This window comes from Mizuhopecten yessoensis, unplaced genomic scaffold (genome assembly GCF_002113885.1).
Source record: "Mizuhopecten yessoensis strain PY_sf001 unplaced genomic scaffold, ASM211388v2 scaffold207, whole genome shotgun sequence".
NCBI classification, from domain to species: domain Eukaryota; kingdom Metazoa; phylum Mollusca; class Bivalvia; order Pectinida; family Pectinidae; genus Mizuhopecten; species Mizuhopecten yessoensis.
Window position 1 is genome coordinate 269474 of NW_018403431.1, and position 24795 is coordinate 294268.

General features: G+C 35.6%; 1 protein-coding gene across 1 annotated transcript in view; it reads right to left on the reverse strand.

Moving 5' to 3' along the window:
• Positions 1-3597: 3597 nt before the first annotated feature.
• The window catches only part of LOC110462308 (aquaporin-9-like), a 38319-nt gene continuing 17121 nt past the window's right edge, over positions 3598-24795 (reverse strand). The window contains exons 4-7 of the mRNA XM_021516266.1: positions 24612-24730; positions 11218-11435; positions 8689-8891; positions 3598-4821 (exon numbers count right to left, since the gene is read on the reverse strand). Of these exons, the coding sequence (XP_021371941.1) occupies positions 4775-4821; positions 8689-8891; positions 11218-11435; positions 24612-24730 (587 nt within the window). The 3' untranslated portion in view covers positions 3598-4774. The remainder of the gene's footprint in view (positions 4822-8688; positions 8892-11217; positions 11436-24611; positions 24731-24795) is intronic.

Below are 24795 nucleotides of genomic sequence, written 5' to 3' on the forward strand. Positions count from 1 at the left end.
GTCCAGTGGGCCTCCTGTTGCCGCAGAAGCAGATTAATAACATGGCATTGCAAAATGGAGATCAATGTACTTGCCAATACCCTTTATGCACGTCGCTGATACTATAAAACCCTACACAATTAGTGTAATATGAATAAAATACAACAGAAAACCAAGACTATATACTGCACCGCTTCAACTTTACCGCGATAGGAAGTTAAAACAAATTCGAGCATGTGCTGAAAATAAATACGAAACTGTGCATAAACTGTGCTAAAAAAAGCTGAATTAAAATTACAGAGGTGCAATGCGCCACATTCTTACAGATCAAACCCCGAAGGCGCTTCGGTTTTTTTCGAAAAAAAAAAAAAATGCTCATAAGAAAAAAATCGAAATATTTAAATGAAATGAAATAATCGTGAAGCATGTCAGTTAACGGACTCCTTAATATGACTCAGGCATGGCCTGGAGAGAGCTAAGCTCTTATATTTGTTTCGATAGTATAGTATACTTTTTGAATCATAACATTACCCATTTAATACATACAAAATTTACCTGTAATTGTTTTTTTTATATAACATACTTGAATCTGTTGCTGGGCAAAATCATTCATTTTGAAAACAGGCATTGCCTGAAACGAGATAAGCGTCTAAATGCTGGGTTTTTTTCAATCTATTTATTCGCTTTATAGCTATAAATGTAAAATTAATAATAAGTAAAGAAAAGCATTCGAATGAATTATGCAGTTCGAGATAAAACACAAATGCATTTGGTACTGTTGCATTTAATTGCCCCGTCTATGGCCTCATCGTAATGTTGCGGAAAGAGAGAGGCCAAGTAGAGGGACTTCATATTTGAAGATGTATTGATTATCAAATATAACTGTTATTATCTGTTATTATAAAAATAAAGTATATTGGTGATTAAATTCCAATGTTATTTTCCGACATGATATACTTTGCCTGATCCCTCTAAATCGTGTAAAAAGAGAATCACAATAGCCCAAACTATCCGGATTTCCGTCTGGTTTGGTATTTACTATAAACTTCCGGTTTGGGTGGAGAGAAGAAAAGACTGAAAATTTGATAGAAGCTTCAGTTTCTATAATTTTCAATGTCATGAATTTACATAACCATAGAAAACAATTATCAAATAAAGAGATATTTTTGAGAATGTGTAGCAAAACTAAACAGCCTTGTAAAAATAGGACCGCGGTAACTCCATACTAGCTACTTCCGTGAGGAAGGATTTTGGAAGCATAGCATTTCGATGTTACCATGACTTCAATTGTTCGTACATGTTACCGGAAAAGACCTTCGCTTCTTGCCCCTTCGCTTCGGCGCAAGAAGAGCTGCGCTCTTATGAAGCCGTTTTCATTCTCAGATTCAGATTTTTAGTTCATACCCTGCTTCTTGTTCTAATGATCAAATTGATTAAAAAGTCACACAAATCATGCTTATGCATGGCAACAGTATTCAATTATAGCCTTTGGCTGAGGGCAATACCTGGATTTATCAACCCGAGAAAAGATATATTAACAGAGGGACGCAGTCCGTGGTCAATATATCTTTTCTCGTGTCGATAAATCCAGGTATCGACCGAAGTCAAAGGCTACAATTGTTTTATTATTTTCAAAAGAGTAATGTTAACAATCTGAAAAAAAATCACAGCAAAAATCTACGGAAGCGGGACGATGCGTTCGTTTGGAGACACGTCATAATTCTATTTTTAGAAACACCCAGTCCTTCAAAAAAAATCACGCGCTCCAAGTCAATATCGGTTTTTATCGGTGGACACGTGGTGCACTCCTGTCCAATCTCTTGTCGGGAATAGAATTTTAAAAAAAAATGATAATTATGAATATGGACATATATGTAAGCTAAAACGGATGTTTTATAACGTGACCGCTTGTTTGTTTAGTTACATTTTAACTAAAAGGTCCTGTCCTTCATTAATCAAATTCGTACAAAAAGTCTTTTATGAACATCAATATAATTTCACGTTATAAACATGCTATATTTAAAAATAAGTCTTTTATTTAAATAAAAGGTCAGCCGCCAAACAAGAAGACCAAACCTAGAATCTGTTCGTATCGACTTTGAGTTAAGATGATGTTCTCTTCATTCAGCGTGGCGATGTTTTTCTTCTATTTATTTATTATTGTGTTGTAAAATAATAAGATATAGATTAAATTTATCGATTTGGAATGAGAATACTCTCTCAAGTGTATTAGAAATCTACTGCTTCAAAAACAGAGGTAAATTTTAAATTCCAAGGCTTAAGAAAACATGACCATTTTAATTGTACAATCACTAAATCAACTCCCTTTTAATTTCCTCTCTTTAGTTTTCCTACGTATTGAGCAACGGTCGATTCGTTGCCTAAACGCCAGTTTAAGTTATAAAGTTGAATAAGATTAATACATCCTCTGGATTAAGGAATTGTGTTAACAAGGTTTTCTGACAAGGTTTTCATTACGACTTATAACCCGAGTAAGATACGTCGGTTTAACTGGTGATGTTGTACTAAGATTTAGAAAATTTCAGAAAACATTATATTGATATACATATTTATAAACATATGTATTGCCCATGTGACTAAGTTTGACATTTGGGATGATGTCCTACACAACAATTGTACCAGTTATTTCCCTTGTACTTCAAACAACCTAACAGATACACAGCTGTGTATACACTATGTGGTCTATTTTTACCTGTTAAGTTGTGAACTATATAGAAATATTTTGACAAATTAGGATTTTACGATCCTTTCACAGTTTTTTTTTTTTAAATTTAAAAAAAGGATTTCAAAAAGAATGTTTGGTTAGGTGTTTTTAAAACTTATGTTTACATTGTTTACCAGTACTTTGATTGACATCATATGACGGAAGATTATAAACGGATATTAGCTTTGATGTTTAAATTTTAAGTATTTTCTTATAAATTTGAGCGTTATATCCATGTTTGAATGACCTTTTCCTGATTCCACGATGATTAGAGGAACGACATATCTATTGCAGCGTCAACACACAATTACTAAATCGTTTTTCACAAAATAAAATAACCGAAACATCTTAAGAACATCTAACCCCCTCCCCTCCAAACACACACACAAAATATAAATAAATGAAAATTAAAATACTTATGAAAATTATAAAAAAAAAGACGAGATGTTTCGGGAAGATATTTCCTGCACCAGATGTGGCTGCTAATTTAATATACAGTGTATGTGACATGCAGGAAGGAAATCTAAGATTCTGTGAACAATTCTATAGTTAAATATCATCAATAGAATTTAGTTCATATTGCCTATAATAGCATATCCCAAATCAGACTCAAGATTCAAAGATTATAGACATGACATTGCTAAGAAGTTTGATTGTCAACATAACGTATCTTTGCTTGCATCATTTCATCAACCGTGAACAGTCCATAGGCATGGGAGATCGATCTGTTCTTATTAAGGATGGGAACGTTATCAATCGTGAAATAGGAGTAGACATTTTTGTGGTAGTAAAGTGTCAATAAGTGTCCTCCTCTCTTTTTTGAGGACTATTAAATAATGCGTGTTTATGTGTGCAGAAAAAAAAGAAAAATATCAGTGAAGTTAATCAATACATTTAATAAACATATATATATATATATATACGTAAAGAACGCACATGTATACACCATCGTCCAGTATGGATGCGTGATCCTACAAAGAAACTCGTTGTACGTTTTGTCTTTTTAATCCATGCATGAACATTACACTACACAAAAGCAAGCTACATTTGCACATTTTAAATACACAGCTAATAGTATATCAAGCTCGTGTTTAGACAATTGCTTTAAACTGTCTGTTCCATTTCTTTCTATACTATTGCATTGCATACACGAAATAAAACAAGTTTGAAGAATAGACAATCTGACCAGTAGTTGTTTATATCCAGACATATTTTATAATTGTGCTAAATAAACCCTATATGTGACATAAACACATATTAAACAAGTATTGTTTATAACATAGATTATAAGTAGAGCACTAAGACCCATGCTGCACCCTATCGCACCCACAAGGATGTCACCCGTCAAACAGATAAGATTTAAAATAAAGAAAAGATTGTTATTGTACACATATTGTTCTTTGAGAATAGAAATGACATTATAAAGATATTTTGAAATTAAAAGTTCTCTAAATTCAGCAAAACAAACTCTGACCTTTCCCTTCATACCATTTTTGTATTGGTATACTATTTTCCTCTGCATTATCTGTTCGCAACAATATTACATTGTTTGAAAATATCCTTCTTCAGGTCAATGTTTTACTTTTATATTTTTAATGGACATTATAAAATCTTGAATGTGGACAATACATGTTACATATTACTTGACATCATGTACATGTACTTTTATGAGAAATAAGCAGATATATGATTTTCCCAAAATGCAATCAGCGATTAGCACTTATTCACTTGTTGAGCCATTAATGAAATGATAAGATCACATAATGGGATCAACAAAAACAAGACAAAAGCAAGAGTGTTGCTAAATGGCATAAATAGAGTAGTATCAAAATATCAAAAATGAAAATAACAGATTATATGGTATCTGAAAGATACATGGCACTTCCTCTGACACACATAAATATATAGTAAAACGGACATTGTGTGGACACTACCGACAAAAGTTGGCTGTTCTAATGTCAGATTAATACCACGTACAGAAACAGTTCCTGTTCATCCATAGGTGCGGGGCCGTCGTATGAAGCACAAACATGGCGCACACTCATACAATTTATTACAGAACGCTTTTCATCACATCTGTGTTGAAGTCGTTGTAAATATCCCATTTTCGAATGAATCTGAAAATAAGGTATTGTTTGTTATAATTTGTATTAATCATTTGTACAAAAAACACACATTTCTAATATACTGAAATATATATCAAATCGTATCATCCATTGTTATGTTAAAATCATATAGAATTAAACGCATATCATTATTACCTAAGGCCCATTAGTCTCAGCGTTGCAACTACGCAAATATATGTAGTAGGGCATGCGTCGTTCTTAATGGCATGTGTTATTTCATTTCAGAATAATTTATTATATAGGTCGTATATACAAAAGTAAATGGGCAACAGGCAAACCCTTTAAAAGCTCTCTTATGAAATATAAACAGTGCTCATGTCTTCATACAACTGCGATATATATAATCATCATAAACATGTACGCTTTTGTCGTGTAAACATTTAAGTCAGATCCTATGTGTTCCTTTCATGTCCATAGTAATGAAATCGCGTCTGGTACTATGACATTTATTTGATCTTCTACTGGTATTAAAAAAGTATTAACGTACTGAAAGGCTGAGACGCTAAAACTGTTACAAATGGGAATGCAGTTTTGTTCACCTAGGGGTAATAAGGTGGCAGAATGCATGTGTCTTATAATGTCTAGGTATAGACCTAATGAAAGTAGGTTTGATACACAATGATGCCAGCAGGGGATAACGACTGAACCAGTATATGTGTTTATGTTTAAATACAAAGTTGGCATTAGGTCTAAGTTAACTTGATGGAAATCATTTAAAAAAATGTTTTAAAACCGTGAATGCATCACTATCGTTATCGATACGGAACTACCTTACGGGGAAGCATCTGTGCAGGACTATCATGTCCTTACAACCAACAACTAACATTAAACAATAACCGACCATGGCAATAGAACTATAAACAGAATATTACCAGCATAAACAGGCTTCATTAATAAACACTTAATTTCAACACTGCACACGTTTTCCGATAGGATAAAAACACATGTAAACAATTTCGTTAAAGATAATATTGCGGGATGGTCTAGATATCGGATGTTTTCTGTATTTCCCCTATTGGTTTCCATTAGGAGTAGACCTTTGTTGTCGGAAATATCAATTTAGTAGGTTAAGTATATATATTGTTGAACTCCCTCAACTGTACACAGAAATAGTAAATACTATTATTTTCGAGATCTAATAATAGTGTTTAAGGTTGGGCGATTATACAATATAATGTTATAAATGTTTAATAATTATAGAGTATAAATAATGAAAAAAAGTTAACTTTTCTCAAAATCTACAACCCCGTCGCTGGACCTGGTGTCATTCTTTTTCGTACCATGATTGCTAAGAGTTATGCGTTGTACCTGGTTCCTTCCCTGCACATATCACCCTAACTATATCAAATTAAGGACAACACCAATTAGTCTTTAATCATCTATGAACTCACCATTTATGTTTTGTTGTGATATATTTGTTTCCGTTAGTTACACAGATATATCAAAAAAACAGAAATCCAAAAATGTTTTTTTTTTATTTAGATACAATGGCATGATGTATAAATGACATGTAACCATACTTTTAAGAAATCAAAGGACTTGTATCAAGTACTTCGAGTGATAACGTTCTAATAATCATTAACTAGGTTTGTTTTCTTTGGCTTTGTTGCTTTTTCAGCAAGTTCTTGATATTAATGCATTTTGTGTAATATCTCTAAATTGTTTAGGTATTGGTAATATACAAATTATAAAATCAGTAACTTTATTATTTTGAATGGTGTTGGCTTTAATTTTTGCTGGTTATGCTGCTTATTTCTAAAATCTTGCTCGATGCTAGTATAGATGCACTTTAATTTTGTTGTTTATGCATAACCGAGAGTATAGTAGGTTTTACACACGTTTATTCATTCCGGCTACCGACGTTGCAATGACAAAGACCTATTTATACAGTTAGTGTCATTTTAAAGATTATAAAATAGGTAAATTTTTCACTTGACATTGATTCATCCTGGTCGAAACTTTTATAATGAATTCGAATTGTGTATGCATACAACTGATAACATTAAGAAAATCATCCTTGCCAGGAATTTTATCCAAAGAAAAATCATTTAGTTGAATACACGTATTACATTTCAACTGATATCGTACAAAACAGGGGCATTCATATTCATAGTGGGTCGTTTTGACCACGACTCTCTCCGCGAACTTTTATTAATATAATAATATTTTTCCTGTTTTGGTTTCGGAATTAAGAACCATCAAGTATTTATGAAGATATGAATTTCCAGCTTAACTGAAAATTACTGATTCTCTAATCACATTTCAGAGCATTCCGGTTTTTAACCTCACCTTACAGTGTTTATTTAAAGACACGACGCAGACGAGGTCACGGCGATCTATTGGATCTGTAAACGATTGACTACATGTCAATAATAAAAACAGTCGATAACCATTTATACCGGTAGCGGTTTTTAATATAAACTGTATTCATGTATGCGTATATAAAAGAGTAATTAAATTCATGTTTTGTTAGGGTTTGATAATTCATGCGGTTTTAGAGCAGGAGATGGGGATCGGGAAAATGTCATCGGGACAAAAGTTACGTAAAAGCATTGACAGATCCCCAAACTACATATGAAGGGATTTGGGTCAAATGTCAACATAAAATTGCTTTGTTTAGATTGAAAATCAAAAATTAAATTGTACATTGTTCTAGACTGCCTTTTTTGTAAAAGAACCATTCTTTGTTTTGGAAAATAAAACGCAGGTCGCTCTGTAAGACAACTTACGTTTCCGCACTTTCGCTATATATTAGATGTTTTTCAATTGTGTAACTCTATCATTCAATAAGAATTTTGCTTCCACAACAATGGCTTGTTTATACTGTCGTTTTCTCAATGGTGTTGTAATATGTTATTTCATAAAGTCGGTCGTTGTTAACAACTACGATTAAGTTACAAAAAGGTAACCACCTGAGACACATATATTCAGCTTTAATTGTCATCGGTTAATGTTGATTTATTAGACGTTATTGGCAAAACCTCACTGTAATCTGATAAGTCAAATTGTACAATCAATGTGTCAACATGGTGTATTCTGTCGCTTACAACTCTATCGCTTGACCACTGTGCGGACAGATTAACTCTACATAAAGAGTGGCCAAAGTAGCTAAGGTCATTGCAAGGTCAACAACGGGTATAGTCGTTCGTATTAAAGATAAGATATACTGAACTAAGAGTAATTCAACGGCGGTATACATTATCATGATTACATCGGTCCATGTCAATCTGTGGCTAACGTAAGGTGCTCGACATCACATGATTAATCACGTTAATATATATGATACACAGTGTGTCTATATATGTATGTATTACAGATAACAAAAGAAATAGATATTCATCAGTGTAATAAAAGGGATTCCTCCATTATTTAACTTAATAGTGATGTTCAATAAATGTCCAAACATGGCTTTATTTTTGACGAATCACTGTCGTTTCAAGAGATATATTAAACAAAAAAAAATGCAATAGAATTGTATTGTTAGTTGTTTCTAATATGTCCGCTAGCGTTTCACTCTCTTAAAATGGGACACATGGTAAACTGTGAACAAAAAGATGTCATCTATGTATACTCTGTATACATTGTAATAAGGCTATCTTAACACTGCGATGTTAAATCGTTCTTAATACCTTAACATGCGTAAATATATTATAGCAAATATTACAATGGTATAGTTTTTTTTCTAAATTTCACATCACAACCTTTCTTTAATTGTTGACTTATCTTAGATCTAAACAAAATAATTGATATGCACGTGTAATATACCAGGTATAAACTACTGAAAGTTCAAAAGATCAACAAATCACAAAAAACAAAAAAACGTATTCCAATGATGAAGTGTAAGATAACGTTATGTACCTTTATGGTATCCGTGATTGTCGAACCCGTCGCCGTGTTTCTCGCTAGCCCCCCGATCAAGGTCGGTGATGACCTCCTCCTTCAAATTTCCATCATCTGGTGGCCAATGGTTTTCGATTGTGATGGCGTACACAGCCCAGCCTAGGAACGAGCCCACCATCGGACCCACCAATGGCACCCAAAACCAGTTATAATCCCTGTAACTAGAGTCCGGACACAAATGGTATTTAGTACGCTTGTTATATTGAAATATATAATGTGATAATCGTTAAGAAAACATTTGAATCCTTACAGCATTTTTTATCCTTTTCACAGTTGTACATATCAATAGGGCGTTATATTATTTATTCAATGGAACGATAGTAGGTTTGAATTCTCAGATTTAACAACGCGTGTTAGAAGTAAAATATATGTTCTTATAAAGCAAATCTGATAAGGATTTGCACCTTTATATAAAATATTATCTTTGATACGAAATTATATTAAATTGTATTAATAGGGCGTTATGTGATTTAGTTCATCATAAAAATTGAAAATGGAAGGACAGCATGTTTGAAATCCTAAACTGACATTTATGCAGACGGTTCTGGTGTATCTTCGTCTAATGAATCAATTACAGTTTGTGGAGCTTCAAATGATTTACCTAGTGTTGAGCCTTATTGGAATGGAATAACAAATGCGTGAGTTAAGCTAAATGCATGTTAGCTGCTTCAAAACTCTAGGTACCACGTAATGATTACTCTATAAATCAAAATATTTGAAAACCAAGAACATCGTTTGGGTATATATAACGGTACATGTCTAGCAGTCGTTCCATTAACATATTTGTACAAAAATTAGACGGCGCTTTAAATCGGCATCCCACATTCATCAATATCTCTAAATCAATTACAGAATGAGGCATTATGATATGTGCTTGTGCATTTCAACACTGTACATGCTGTAGTAATGTTTGGTCAGGATGTATAGCTAAACTGATGGACTTATATCAAATGTTCAAAGATAGACAGTCAGAATTATTTAGGAGGTTCCTCGGACACTCCACCTAAGGATATGTGTCTGTCTTTAAAGTGAATATTATTAAGAAGAACGTGGTAATTAGAACATTGTATTTTTTTATTTCTATATAGTATTTTACCAAAAGTGAACTTAGACATTTTTTTGTCTAACAGGGATTGTCCATACTAACGCACTTTTTTTCCGGATGTCCGAAACAACGGAGTTAAAGAAAACTACACATTTTAATTTTAAATAGCAACCTGTCATAATATTATATTCATATTTTTTTTGAAGTAGTTTTTTTTAGTTTTTAAATCAATCTTTGTTGTTATGCTACATTAAAGTACATTTTTGTAATATTTAATTAATAAGCAACTTCATCTTTGTACCTTTGGTGTTATTCTTAGTTTAAGAAAGACGTGATGACAGGTTTTAAGTGATGAACAGAATGATAGAAAGCGTTGATGATTACATGTTTCTGTTATGTAATTTTTATTAAACACATGTTATTTACTAACACGAGAACAATATATGATGTTAGCACATAGCTAAACATCTATTTCCTTCAACAAAGGTATCCAGTAAACACAACTATATCATACTCATCTAACTAATATGCGCAACTCTTTCTTTCCTTCAACTGTTGATCTTTGGAATAATTAAGACACAACCATAAGTAACTCCCAAACTCTCAACTCGTTCAAATCAAATATACATCAGTTGAATAATGTAATAACTAAATGTAATCCATGCTTTCTCAATTTTGGCCCGCGTAGGCTAAATATTCTTCATTGTAGATTAAGAAACAGGGCAAGTACTCTCAATAATGATCTTTTTAGGGCTAATCTTACTTTTTCAGCACAATGTGAATGTGGACACACGTGCGAGGACTCGTATCACTTCTTCTTCACATGCCCTAAATACCACATCCGACGCCTTTCCTTATTGAAGAATTTAGCATGGTATCCAGGAGATATGTCATTAGACCTAATTCTAAAGGGTGATATAGATTTAAATAATGAGGCAAACTCAAACATTGCAAGAACGGTACAAGTCTATATCGACGGTACTGGCAGGTTTTGACATTTTGAGCACCTTCACCTCTGTGTACTATAACTACGCCAGGCCACTTCACCTATGTGTACTATGTTAACCTAGTGTCCTATAACATAAGCTGACCAGTGACCATTTGACCGTTGATTTGTGGTGGTCCGATTTTATTTGGCTANAATGGGTTTGTATATTATACATATATTTAGGGGATGACCCTACCTATCTTTTACCCTTCTTCTTCTTGCTTTCCTTCCCTCGCTGTTTCTACTATATGATCGGATAAAGTTAATTCACTGCTGTCCATTATGTATTATACAACATGATGTATTAAGGAGAGGGCGTTATTAAGTTGGCAAAACTTGTGCTCAATCCTAATTGTCTTTATTTACGACAATAAAAATATGTTTAAACTATCTAAGGAAAATATTGTTACATATTCAGACACCTACATCAAAACATGTATGTTTGTGTATTTACCTGAATGGTTCCTTCCCCCATCCTGCCATGGCGGTGAACATCCTCGGCCCGAGGTCCCGCGCTGGGTTGATAGCATAACCACAATTGAAGCCAAATGAAGTACCAATGGCGAAGACAATGGAACCCAGAGCCAGTGGTAGTAGTCCCGTTTGTGGCAGCATATTACGTCTGTCTGTTATAGCTAGTATACAGCTGATCAGCAGGAATGTACCGAACACCTAAAGGGAAGAGAGACAAAGACAATACAGACAGAGACATAACGAACACAGAAAGAGAAAGGAGAAAAAGAAAATACAGACAGAGGCGTACCGAACACCTAAAGGGAAGAGAGACAAAGAGAATATAGAGAGAGGCGTACCGAACACCTAAAGTGAAGATAGACAAAGACTATACAGACAGAGGCGTACCGAAAACCTAGAGTGAAGGCAGACGAAGACAATACAGACAGAGACGTACCGAGCACCTAAAGTTAAGGGAGACAAAGTCTATACAGACAGAGGCTTACCGAACACCTAAATTTAAGGGAGACAAAGACTTTACAGACAGAGGCGTACCGAAAACCTAAAGTTAAGGGAGACAAAGACTATATAAATAGAGACGTACCAAACACCTATAGTGAAAGGAGACGAAGACAATACCGACAGAGACGTAAGAACACCTAGAGTGAAGAGAGACAAAGACAATACAGATGGAGACGTACCGAACACCTATAATGAAAGGAGACGAGGACAATACAGATAGAGACCTGCAGTGAATGCAGACGAAGACAATACAGATAGAGACGTACCGAACACCTGTAGTGAAGGCAGACGAAGACAATACAGACAGGGACGTACCGAACACCTAAAGTGAAGATAGACAAAGACAATACAGACAGAGACGTACCGAACACCTAAAGGGAAGAGAGACAAAGACTATACAGACAGAGACGTACCGAACACCTAAAGTTAAGGGAGACAACGACTATACAGACAGAGGCGTACCGAACACTTAAAGTTAAGGGAGACAAAGACTATACAGACAGAGGCGTACCGAACACCTAAAGTTAAGGGAGACAAAGACTATACAGACAGAGACGTTCCGAACACCTAAAGTTAAGGGAGTCAAAGACTATACAGACAGAGACGTATCGAATACCTAACCTGAAGGGAAACAAAGATTATACAGACAGAGACGTACGAACACCTATAGTGAAAGGAGACGAAGACAATACAGATAGAGACGTACCGAACACCTATAATGAAAGGAGACGAAGACTATGCAGACAGAAACACAGGAAAACGTATAGACCACCTCAAAGTTAAGGGAGACAAAGACTAAACAAACAAAAACAAAGATAACGACTTACAGAACACCCAAAAGAACACCGAAAGGAAGGGAGACAGAAACTATACTAACAAAACACAATGGCAAAGACTTATAGAACACCCAAAAGAACACCGAAAGGAAGGGAGACAGAAACTATACTAACAAAACACAATGACAAAGACTTATAGAACACCCAAAAGAACACCGAAAGGAAGGGAGACAGAAACTATACTAACAAAACACAATGACAAAGACTTATAGAACACCCAAAAGAACACCGAAAGGAAGGGAGACAGAAACTATACTAACAAAACACAATGACAAAGACTTATAGAACACCCAAAAGAACACCGAAAGGAAGGGAGACAGAAACTATACTAACAAAACACAATGACAAAGACTTATAGAACACCCAAAAGAACACCGAAAGGAAGGGAGACAGAAACTATACTAACAAAACACAATGACAAAGACTTATAGAACACCCAAAAGAACACCGAAAGGAAGGGAGACAGAAACTATACTAACAAAACACAATGACAAAGACTTATAGAACACCCAAAAGAACACCGAAAGGAAGGGAGACAGAAACTATACTAACAAAACACAATGACAAAGACTTATAGAACACCCAAAAGAACACCGAAAGGAAGGGAGACAGAAACTATACTAACAAAACACAATGACAAAGACTTATAGAACACCCAAAAGAACACCGAAAGGAAGGGAGACAGAAACTATACTAACAAAACACAATGACAAAGACTTATAGAACACCCAAAAGAACACCGAAAGGAAGGGAGACAGAAACTATACTAACAAAACACAATGACAAAGACTTATAGAACACCCAAAAGAACACCGAAAGGAAGGGAGACAGAAACTATACTAACAAAACACAATGACAAAGACTTATAGAACACCCAAAAGAACACCGAAAGGAAGGGAGACAGAAACTATACTAACAAAACACAATGACAAAGACTTATAGAACACCCAAAAGAACACCGAAAGGAAGGGAGACAGAAACTATACTAACAAAACACAATGACAAAGACTTATAGAACACCCAAAAGAACACCGAAAGGAAGGGAGACAGAAACTATACTAACAAAACACAATGACAAAGACTTATAGAACACCCAAAAGAACACCGAAAGGAAGGGAGACAGAAACTATACTAACAAAACACAATGACAAAGACTTATAGAACACCCAAAAGAACACCGAAAGGAAGGGAGACAGAAACTATACTAACAAAACACAATGACAAAGACTTATAGAACACCCAAAAGAACACCGAAAGGAAGGGAGACAGAAACTATACTAACAAAACACAATGACAAAGACTTATAGAACACCCAAAAGAACACCGAAAGGAAGGGAGACAGAAACTATACTAACAAAACACAATGACAAAGACTTATAGAACACCCAAAAGAACACCGAAAGGAAGGGAGACAGAAACTATACTAACAAAACACAATGACAAAGACTTATAGAACACCCAAAAGAACACCGAAAGGAAGGGAGACAGAAACTATACTAACAAAACACAATGACAAAGACTTATAGAACACCCAAAAGAACACCGAAAGGAAGGGAGACAGAAACTATACTAACAAAACACAATGACAAAGACTTATAGAACACCCAAAAGAACACCGAAAGGAAGGGAGACAGAAACTATACTAACAAAACACAATGACAAAGACTTATAGAACACCCAAAAGAACACCGAAAGGAAGGGAGACAGAAACTATACTAACAAAACACAATGACAAAGACTTATAGAACACCCAAAAGAACACCGAAAGGAAGGGAGACAGAAACTATACTAACAAAACACAATGACAAAGACTTATAGAACACCCAAAAGAACACCGAAAGGAAGGGAGACAGAAACTATACTAACAAAACACAATGACAAAGACTTATAGAACACCCAAAAGAACACCGAAAGGAAGGGAGACAGAAACTATACTAACAAAACACAATGACAAAGACTTATAGAACACCCAAAAGAACACCGAAAGGAAGGGAGACAGAAACTATACTAACAAAACACAATGACAAAGACTTATAGAACACCCAAAAGAACACCGAAAGGAAGGGAGACAGAAACTATACTAACAAAACACAATGACAAAGACTTATAGAACACCCAAAAGAACACCGAAAGGAAGGGAGACAGAAACTATACTAACAAAACACAATGACAAAGACTTATAGAACACCCAAAAGAACACCGAAAGGAAGGGAGACAGAAACTATACTAACAAAACACAATGACAAAGACTTATAGAACACCCAAAAGAACACCGAAAGGAAGGGAGACAGAAACTATACTAACAAAACACAATGACAAAGACTTATAGAACACCCAAAAGAACACCGAAAGGAAGGGAGACAGAAACTATACTAACAAAACACAATGACAAAGACTTATAGAACACCCAAAAGAACACCGAAAGGAAGGGAGACAGAAACTATACTAACAAAACACAATGACAAAGACTTATAGAACACCCAAAAGAACACCGAAAGGAAGGGAGACAGAAACTATACTAACAAAACACAATGACAAAGACTTATAGAACACCCAAAAGAACACCGAAAGGAAGGGAGACAGAAACTATACTAACAAAACACAATGACAAAGACTTATAGAACACCCAAAAGAACACCGAAAGGAAGGGAGACAGAAACTATACTAACAAAACACAATGACAAAGACTTATAGAACACCCAAAAGAACACCGAAAGGAAGGGAGACAGAAACTATACTAACAAAACACAATGACAAAGACTTATAGAACACCCAAAAGAACACCGAAAGGAAGGGAGACAGAAACTATACTAACAAAACACAATGACAAAGACTTATAGAACACCCAAAAGAACACCGAAAGGAAGGGAGACAGAAACTATACTAACAAAACACAATGACAAAGACTTATAGAACACCCAAAAGAACACCGAAAGGAAGGGAGACAGAAACTATACTAACAAAACACAATGACAAAGACTTATAGAACACCCAAAAGAACACCGAAAGGAAGGGAGACAGAAACTATACTAACAAAACACAATGACAAAGACTTATAGAACACCCAAAAGAACACCGAAAGGAAGGGAGACAGAAACTATACTAACAAAACACAATGACAAAGACTTATAGAACACCCAAAAGAACACCGAAAGGAAGGGAGACAGAAACTATACTAACAAAACACAATGACAAAGACTTATAGAACACCCAAAAGAACACCGAAAGGAAGGGAGACAGAAACTATACTAACAAAACACAATGACAAAGACTTATAGAACACCCAAAAGAACACCGAAAGGAAGGGAGACAGAAACTATACTAACAAAACACAATGACAAAGACTTATAGAACACCCAAAAGAACACCGAAAGGAAGGGAGACAGAAACTATACTAACAAAACACAATGACAAAGACTTATAGAACACCCAAAAGAACACCGAAAGGAAGGGAGACAGAAACTATACTAACAAAACACAATGACAAAGACTTATAGAACACCCAAAAGAACACCGAAAGGAAGGGAGACAGAAACTATACTAACAAAACACAATGACAAAGACTTATAGAACACCCAAAAGAACACCGAAAGGAAGGGAGACAGAAACTATACTAACAAAACACAATGACAAAGACTTATAGAACACCCAAAAGAACACCGAAAGGAAGGGAGACAGAAACTATACTAACAAAACACAATGACAAAGACTTATAGAACACCCAAAAGAACACCGAAAGGAAGGGAGACAGAAACTATACTAACAAAACACAATGACAAAGACTTATAGAACACCCAAAAGAACACCGAAAGGAAGGGAGACAGAAACTATACTAACAAAACACAATGACAAAGACTTATAGAACACCCAAAAGAACACCGAAAGGAAGGGAGACAGAAACTATACTAACAAAACACAATGACAAAGACTTATAGAACACCCAAAAGAACACCGAAAGGAAGGGAGACAGAAACTATACTAACAAAACACAATGACAAAGACTTATAGAACACCCAAAAGAACACCGAAAGGAAGGGAGACAGAAACTATACTAACAAAACACAATGACAAAGACTTATAGAACACCCAAAAGAACACCGAAAGGAAGGGAGACAGAAACTATACTAACAAAACACAATGACAAAGACTTATAGAACACCCAAAAGAACACCGAAAGGAAGGGAGACAGAAACTATACTAACAAAACACAATGACAAAGACTTATAGAACACCCAAAAGAACACCGAAAGGAAGGGAGACAGAAACTATACTAACAAAACACAATGACAAAGACTTATAGAACACCCAAAAGAACACCGAAAGGAAGGGAGACAGAAACTATACTAACAAAACACAATGACAAAGACTTATAGAACACCCAAAAGAACACCGAAAGGAAGGGAGACAGAAACTATACTAACAAAACACAATGACAAAGACTTATAGAACACCCAAAAGAACACCGAAAGGAAGGGAGACAGAAACTATACTAACAAAACACAATGACAAAGACTTATAGAACACCCAAAAGAACACCGAAAGGAAGGGAGACAGAAACTATACTAACAAAACACAATGACAAAGACTTATAGAACACCCAAAAGAACACCGAAAGGAAGGGAGACAGAAACTATACTAACAAAACACAATGACAAAGACTTATAGAACACCCAAAAGAACACCGAAAGGAAGGGAGACAGAAACTATACTAACAAAACACAATGACAAAGACTTATAGAACACCCAAAAGAACACCGAAAGGAAGGGAGACAGAAACTATACTAACAAAACACAATGACAAAGACTTATAGAACACCCAAAAGAACACCGAAAGGAAGGGAGACAGAAACTATACTAACAAAACACAATGACAAAGACTTATAGAACACCCAAAAGAACACCGAAAGGAAGGGAGACAGAAACTATACTAACAAAACACAATGACAAAGACTTATAGAACACCCAAAAGAACACCGAAAGGAAGGGAGACAGAAACTATACTAACAAAACACAATGACAAAGACTTATAGAACACCCAAAAGAACACCGAAAGGAAGGGAGACAGAAACTATACTAACAAAACACAATGACAAAGACTTATAGAACACCCAAAAGAACACCGAAAGGAAGGGAGACAGAAACTATACTAACAAAACACAATGACAAAGACTTATAGAACACCCAAAAGAACACCGAAAGGAAGGGAGACAGAAACTATACTAACAAAACACAATGACAAAGACTTATAGAACACCCAAAAGAACACCGAAAGGAAGGGAGACAGAAACTATACTAACAAAACACAATGACAAAGACTTATAGAACACCCAAAAGAACACCGAAAGGAAGGGAGACAGAAACTATACTAACAAAACACAATGACAAAGACTTATAGAACACCCAAAAGAACACCGAAAGGAAGGGAGACAGAAACTATACTAACAAAACACAATGACAAAGACTTATAGAACACCCAAAAGAACACCGAAAGGAAGGGAGACAGAAACTATACTAACAAAACACAATGACAAAGACTTATAGAACACCCAAAAGAACACCGAAAGGAAGGGAGACAGAAACTATACTAACAAAACACAATGACAAAGACTTATAGAACACCCAAAAGAACACCGAAAGGAAGGGAGACAGAAACTATACTAACAAAACACAATGACAAAGACTTATAGAACACCCAAAAGAACACCGAAAGGAAGGGAGACAGAAACTATACTAACAAAACACAATGACAAAGACTTATAGAACACCCAAAAGAACACCGAAAGGAAGGGAGACAGAAACTATACTAACAAAACACAATGACAAAGACTTATAGAACACCCAAAAGAACACCGAAAGGAAGGGAGACAGAAACTATACTAACAAAACACAATGACAAAGACTTATAGAACACCCAAAAGAACACCGAAAGGAAGGGAGACAGAAACTATACTAACAAAACACAATGACAAAGACTTATAGAACACCCAAAAGAACACCGAAAGGAAGGGAGACAGAAACTATACTAACAAAACACAATGACAAAGACTTATAGAACACCCAAAAGAACACCGAAAGGAAGGGAGACAGAAACTATACTAACAAAACACAATGACAAAGACTTATAGAACACCCAAAAGAACACCGAAAGGAAGGGAGACAGAAACTATACTAACAAAACACAATGACAAAGACTTATAGAACACCCAAAAGAACACCGAAAGGAAGGGAGACAGAAACTATACTAACAAAACACAATGACAAAGACTTATAGAACACCCAAAAGAACACCGAAAGGAAGGGAGACAGAAACTATACTAACAAAACACAATGACAAAGACTTATAGAACACCCAAAAGAACACCGAAAGGAAGGGAGACAGAAACTATACTAACAAAACACAATGACAAAGACTTATAGAACACCCAAAAGAACACCGAAAGGAAGGGAGACAGAAACTATACTAACAAAACACAATGACAAAGACTTATAGAACACCCAAAAGAACACCGAAAGGAAGGGAGACAGAAACTATACTAACAAAACACAATGACAAAGACTTATAGAACACCCAAAAGAACACCGAAAGGAAGGGAGACAGAAACTATACTAACAAAACACAATGACAAAGACTTATAGAACACCCAAAAGAACACCGAAAGGAAGGGAGACAGAAACTATACTAACAAAACACAATGACAAAGACTTATAGAACACCCAAAAGAACACCGAAAGGAAGGGAGACAGAAACTATACTAACAAAACACAATGACAAAGACTTATAGAACACCCAAAAGAACACCGAAAGGAAGGGAGACAGAAACTATACTAACAAAACACAATGACAAAGACTTATAGAACACCCAAAAGAACACCGAAAGGAAGGGAGACAGAAACTATACTAACAAAACACAATGACAAAGACTTATAGAACACCCAAAAGAACACCGAAAGGAAGGGAGACAGAAACTATACTAACAAAACACAATGACAAAGACTTATAGAACACCCAAAAGAACACCGAAAGGAAGGGAGACAGAAACTATACTAACAAAACACAATGACAAAGACTTATAGAACACCCAAAAGAACACCGAAAGGAAGGGAGACAGAAACTATACTAACAAAACACAATGACAAAGACTTATAGAACACCCAAAAGAACACCGAAAGGAAGGGAGACAGAAACTATACTAACAAAACACAATGACAAAGACTTATAGAACACCCAAAAGAACACCGAAAGGAAGGGAGACAGAAACTATACTAACAAAACACAATGACAAAGACTTATAGAACACCCAAAAGAACACCGAAAGGAAGGGAGACAGAAACTATACTAACAAAACACAATGACAAAGACTTATAGAACACCCAAAAGAACACCGAAAGGAAGGGAGACAGAAACTATACTAACAAAACACAATGACAAAGACTTATAGAACACCCAAAAGAACACCGAAAGGAAGGGAGACAGAAACTATACTAACAAAACACAATGACAAAGACTTATAGAACACCCAAAAGAACACCGAAAGGAAGGGAGACAGAAACTATACTAACAAAACACAATGACAAAGACTTATAGAACACCCAAAAGAACACCGAAAGGAAGGGAGACAGAAACTATACTAACAAAACACAATGACAAAGACTTATAGAACACCCAAAAGAACACCGAAAGGAAGGGAGACAGAAACTATACTAACAAAACACAATGACAAAGACTTATAGAACACCCAAAAGAACACCGAAAGGAAGGGAGACAGAAACTATACTAACAAAACACAATGACAAAGACTTATAGAACACCCAAAAGAACACCGAAAGGAAGGGAGACAGAAACTATACTAACAAAACACAATGACAAAGACTTATAGAACACCCAAAAGAACACCGAAAGGAAGGGAGACAGAAACTATACTAACAAAACACAATGACAAAGACTTATAGAACACCCAAAAGAACACCGAAAGGAAGGGAGACAGAAACTATACTAACAAAACACAATGACAAAGACTTATAGAACACCCAAAAGAACACCGAAAGGAAGGGAGACAGAAACTATACTAACAAAACACAATGACAAAGACTTATAGAACACCCAAAAGAACACCGAAAGGAAGGGAGACAGAAACTATACTAACAAAACACAATGACAAAGACTTATAGAACACCCAAAAGAACACCGAAAGGAAGGGAGACAGAAACTATACTAACAAAACACAATGACAAAGACTTATAGAACACCCAAAAGAACACCGAAAGGAAGGGAGACAGAAACTATACTAACAAAACACAATGACAAAGACTTATAGAACACCCAAAAGAACACCGAAAGGAAGGGAGACAGAAACTATACTAACAAAACACAATGACAAAGACTTATAGAACACCCAAAAGAACACCGAAAGGAAGGGAGACAGAAACTATACTAACAAAACACAATGACAAAGACTTATAGAACACCCAAAAGAACACCGAAAGGAAGGGAGACAGAAACTATACTAACAAAACACAATGACAAAGACTTATAGAACACCCAAAAGAACACCGAAAGGAAGGGAGACAGAAACTATACTAACAAAACACAATGACAAAGACTTATAGAACACCCAAAAGAACACCGAAAGGAAGGGAGACAGAAACTATACTAACAAAACACAATGACAAAGACTTATAGAACACCCAAAAGAACACCGAAAGGAAGGGAGACAGAAACTATACTAACAAAACACAATGACAAAGACTTATAGAACACCCAAAAGAACACCGAAAGGAAGGGAGACAGAAACTATACTAACAAAACACAATGACAAAGACTTATAGAACACCCAAAAGAACACCGAAAGGAAGGGAGACAGAAACTATACTAACAAAACACAATGACAAAGACTTATAGAACACCCAAAAGAACACCGAAAGGAAGGGAGACAGAAACTATACTAACAAAACACAATGACAAAGACTTATAGAACACCCAAAAGAACACCGAAAGGAAGGGAGACAGAAACTATACTAACAAAACACAATGACAAAGACTTATAGAACACCCAAAAGAACACCGAAAGGAAGGGAGACAGAAACTATACTAACAAAACACAATGACAAAGACTTATAGAACACCCAAAAGAACACCGAAAGGAAGGGAGACAGAAACTATACTAACAAAACACAATGACAAAGACTTATAGAACACCCAAAAGAACACCGAAAGGAAGGGAGACAGAAACTATACTAACAAAACACAATGACAAAGACTTATAGAACACCCAAAAGAACACCGAAAGGAAGGGAGACAGAAACTATACTAACAAAACACAATGACAAAGACTTATAGAACACCCAAAAGAACACCGAAAGGAAGGGAGACAGAAACTATACTAACAAAACACAATGACAAAGACTTATAGAACACCCAAAAGAACACCGAAAGGAAGGGAGACAGAAACTATACTAACAAAACACAATGACAAAGACTTATAGAACACCCAAAAGAACACCGAAAGGAAGGGAGACAGAAACTATACTAACAAAACACAATGACAAAGACTTATAGAACACCCAAAAGAACACCGAAAGGAAGGGAGACAGAAACTATACTAACAAAACACAATGACAAAGACTTATAGAACACCCAAAAGAACACCGAAAGGAAGGGAGACAGAAACTATACTAACAAAACACAATGACAAAGACTTATAGAACACCCAAAAGAACACCGAAAGGAAGGGAGACAGAAACTATACTAACAAAACACAATGACAAAGACTTATAGAACACCCAAAAGAACACCGAAAGGAAGGGAGACAGAAACTATACTAACAAAACACAATGACAAAGACTTATAGAACACCCAAAAGAACACCGAAAGGAAGGGAGACAGAAACTATACTAACAAAACACAATGACAAAGACTTATAGAACACCCAAAAGAACACCGAAAGGAAGGGAGACAGAAACTATACTAACAAAACGAAACGACAAAGACTTATAGAGCAACCAAAAGAACACCGAAAGGAAGGGAGACAGAAACTATAAACTATACTAACAAAACACAATGACAAAGACTTATAGAACACCCAAAGGAACACCGAAAGGAAGGGAGACAGAAAATATACTAACAAAACACAATGACAAAGACTTAAAGAACACCCAAAAGAACACCGAAAGGAAAGGAGACAGAAACTATACTAACAAAACAAAACGACAAAGACTTATAGAACACCCAAAAGAAAACCGAAAGGAAGGGAGACAGAAACTATAAACTATACTAACAAAACACAATGACAAAGACTTATAGAACACCCAAAGGAACACCGAAAGGAAGGGAGACAGAAACTATACTAAAAAAACACAATGACAAAGACTTATAGAACACCCAAAGGAACACCGAAAGGAAGGGAGACAGAAACAACACTAACAAAACACAATGACAAAGACTTAAAGAACACCCAAAAGAACACCGAAAGGAAGGGAGACAGAAAATATACTAACAAAACACAATGACAAAGACTAATAGAACACCCAAAAGAACACCGAAAGGAAAGGAGACAGAAACTATACTAACAAAACAAAACGACAAAGACTTATAGAACACCCAAAAGAAAACCGAAAGGAAGGGAGACAGAAACTATACTAACAAAACACAATGATAAAGACTTAAAGAACACCCAAAAGAACACCGAAAGGAAGGGAGACAGAAACAACACTAACAAAACACAATGACAAAGACTTAAAGAACACCCAAAAGAACACCGAAAGGAAAGGAGACAGAAACTATACTAACAAAACACAATGATAAAGACTTAAAGAACACCCAAAAGAACACCGAAAGGAAAGGAGACAGAAACTATACTAACAAAACACAATGACAAAGACTTATAGAACACCCAAAAGAACACCGAAAGGAAGGGAGACAGAAACAACACTAACAAAACACAATGACAAAGACTTATAGAACACCCAAAAGAACACCGAAAGGAAGGGAGACAGAAACTATACTAACAAAACACAATGACAAAGACTTATAGAACACCCAAAAGAACACCGAAAGGAAGGGAGACAGAAACTATACTAACAAAACACAATGACAAAGACTTATAGAACACCCAAAAGAACACCGAAAGGAAGGGAGACAGAAACTATACTAACAAAACACAATGACAAAGACTTATAGAACACCCAAAAGAACACCGAAAGGAAGGGAGACAGAAACTATACTAACAAAACACAATGACAAAGACTTATAGAACACCCAAAAGAACACCGAAAGGAAGGGAGACAGAAACTATACTAACAAAACACAATGACAAAGACTTATAGAACACCCAAAAGAACACCGAAAGGAAGGGAGACAGAAACTATACTAACAAAACACAATGACAAAGACTTATAGAACACCCAAAAGAACACCGAAAGGAAGGGAGACAGAAACTATACTAACAAAACACAATGACAAAGACTTATAGAACACCCAAAAGAACACCGAAAGGAAGGGAGACAGAAACTATACTAACAAAACACAATGACAAAGACTTATAGAACACCCAAAAGAACACCGAAAGGAAGGGAGACAGAAACTATACTAACAAAACACAATGACAAAGACTTATAGAACACCCAAAAGAACACCGAAAGGAAGGGAGACAGAAACTATACTAACAAAACAAAATGACAAAGACTTATAGAACACCCAAAAGAACACCGAAAGGAAGGGAGACAGAAACTATACTAACAAAACACAGTGACAAAGACTTATAGAACACTTAAAGTGAAAGGAGATAAAGTCTACAGAACACCTATGTTAAGGGGGGGGGGGGGGGGGGGGGGGGTGGCGACGACTACTAGTATTCAGACAGACAGACATTCAGACGTACAAAACAGCTGAAGCAAATGGTACAATAGAAATCCATCTAAAACCTGAAGCGAACGAGTTTGGGTTTAATAATACAGTAAGCATATCAACGAATTGCTAATCATTTTCCACAATGGGATTCGAAAAGAGTTCTCATTTGCACAAAATAACGCGATTTATTACCTGGTCGAAAAAAGTGTTGGTTGTAGATACAAATTCCTGGGGATACGTGGCGAATATTCCGGCTGTCGCGTTTTCTCCTGTTGTTTGTCGATACCCGGAGTCATAATGATTGAGGGCATCTATGTGGCGGTAAAATTAGTGTACATTTTATGCATATACACATTTTTTTAATGATGTATAAAAA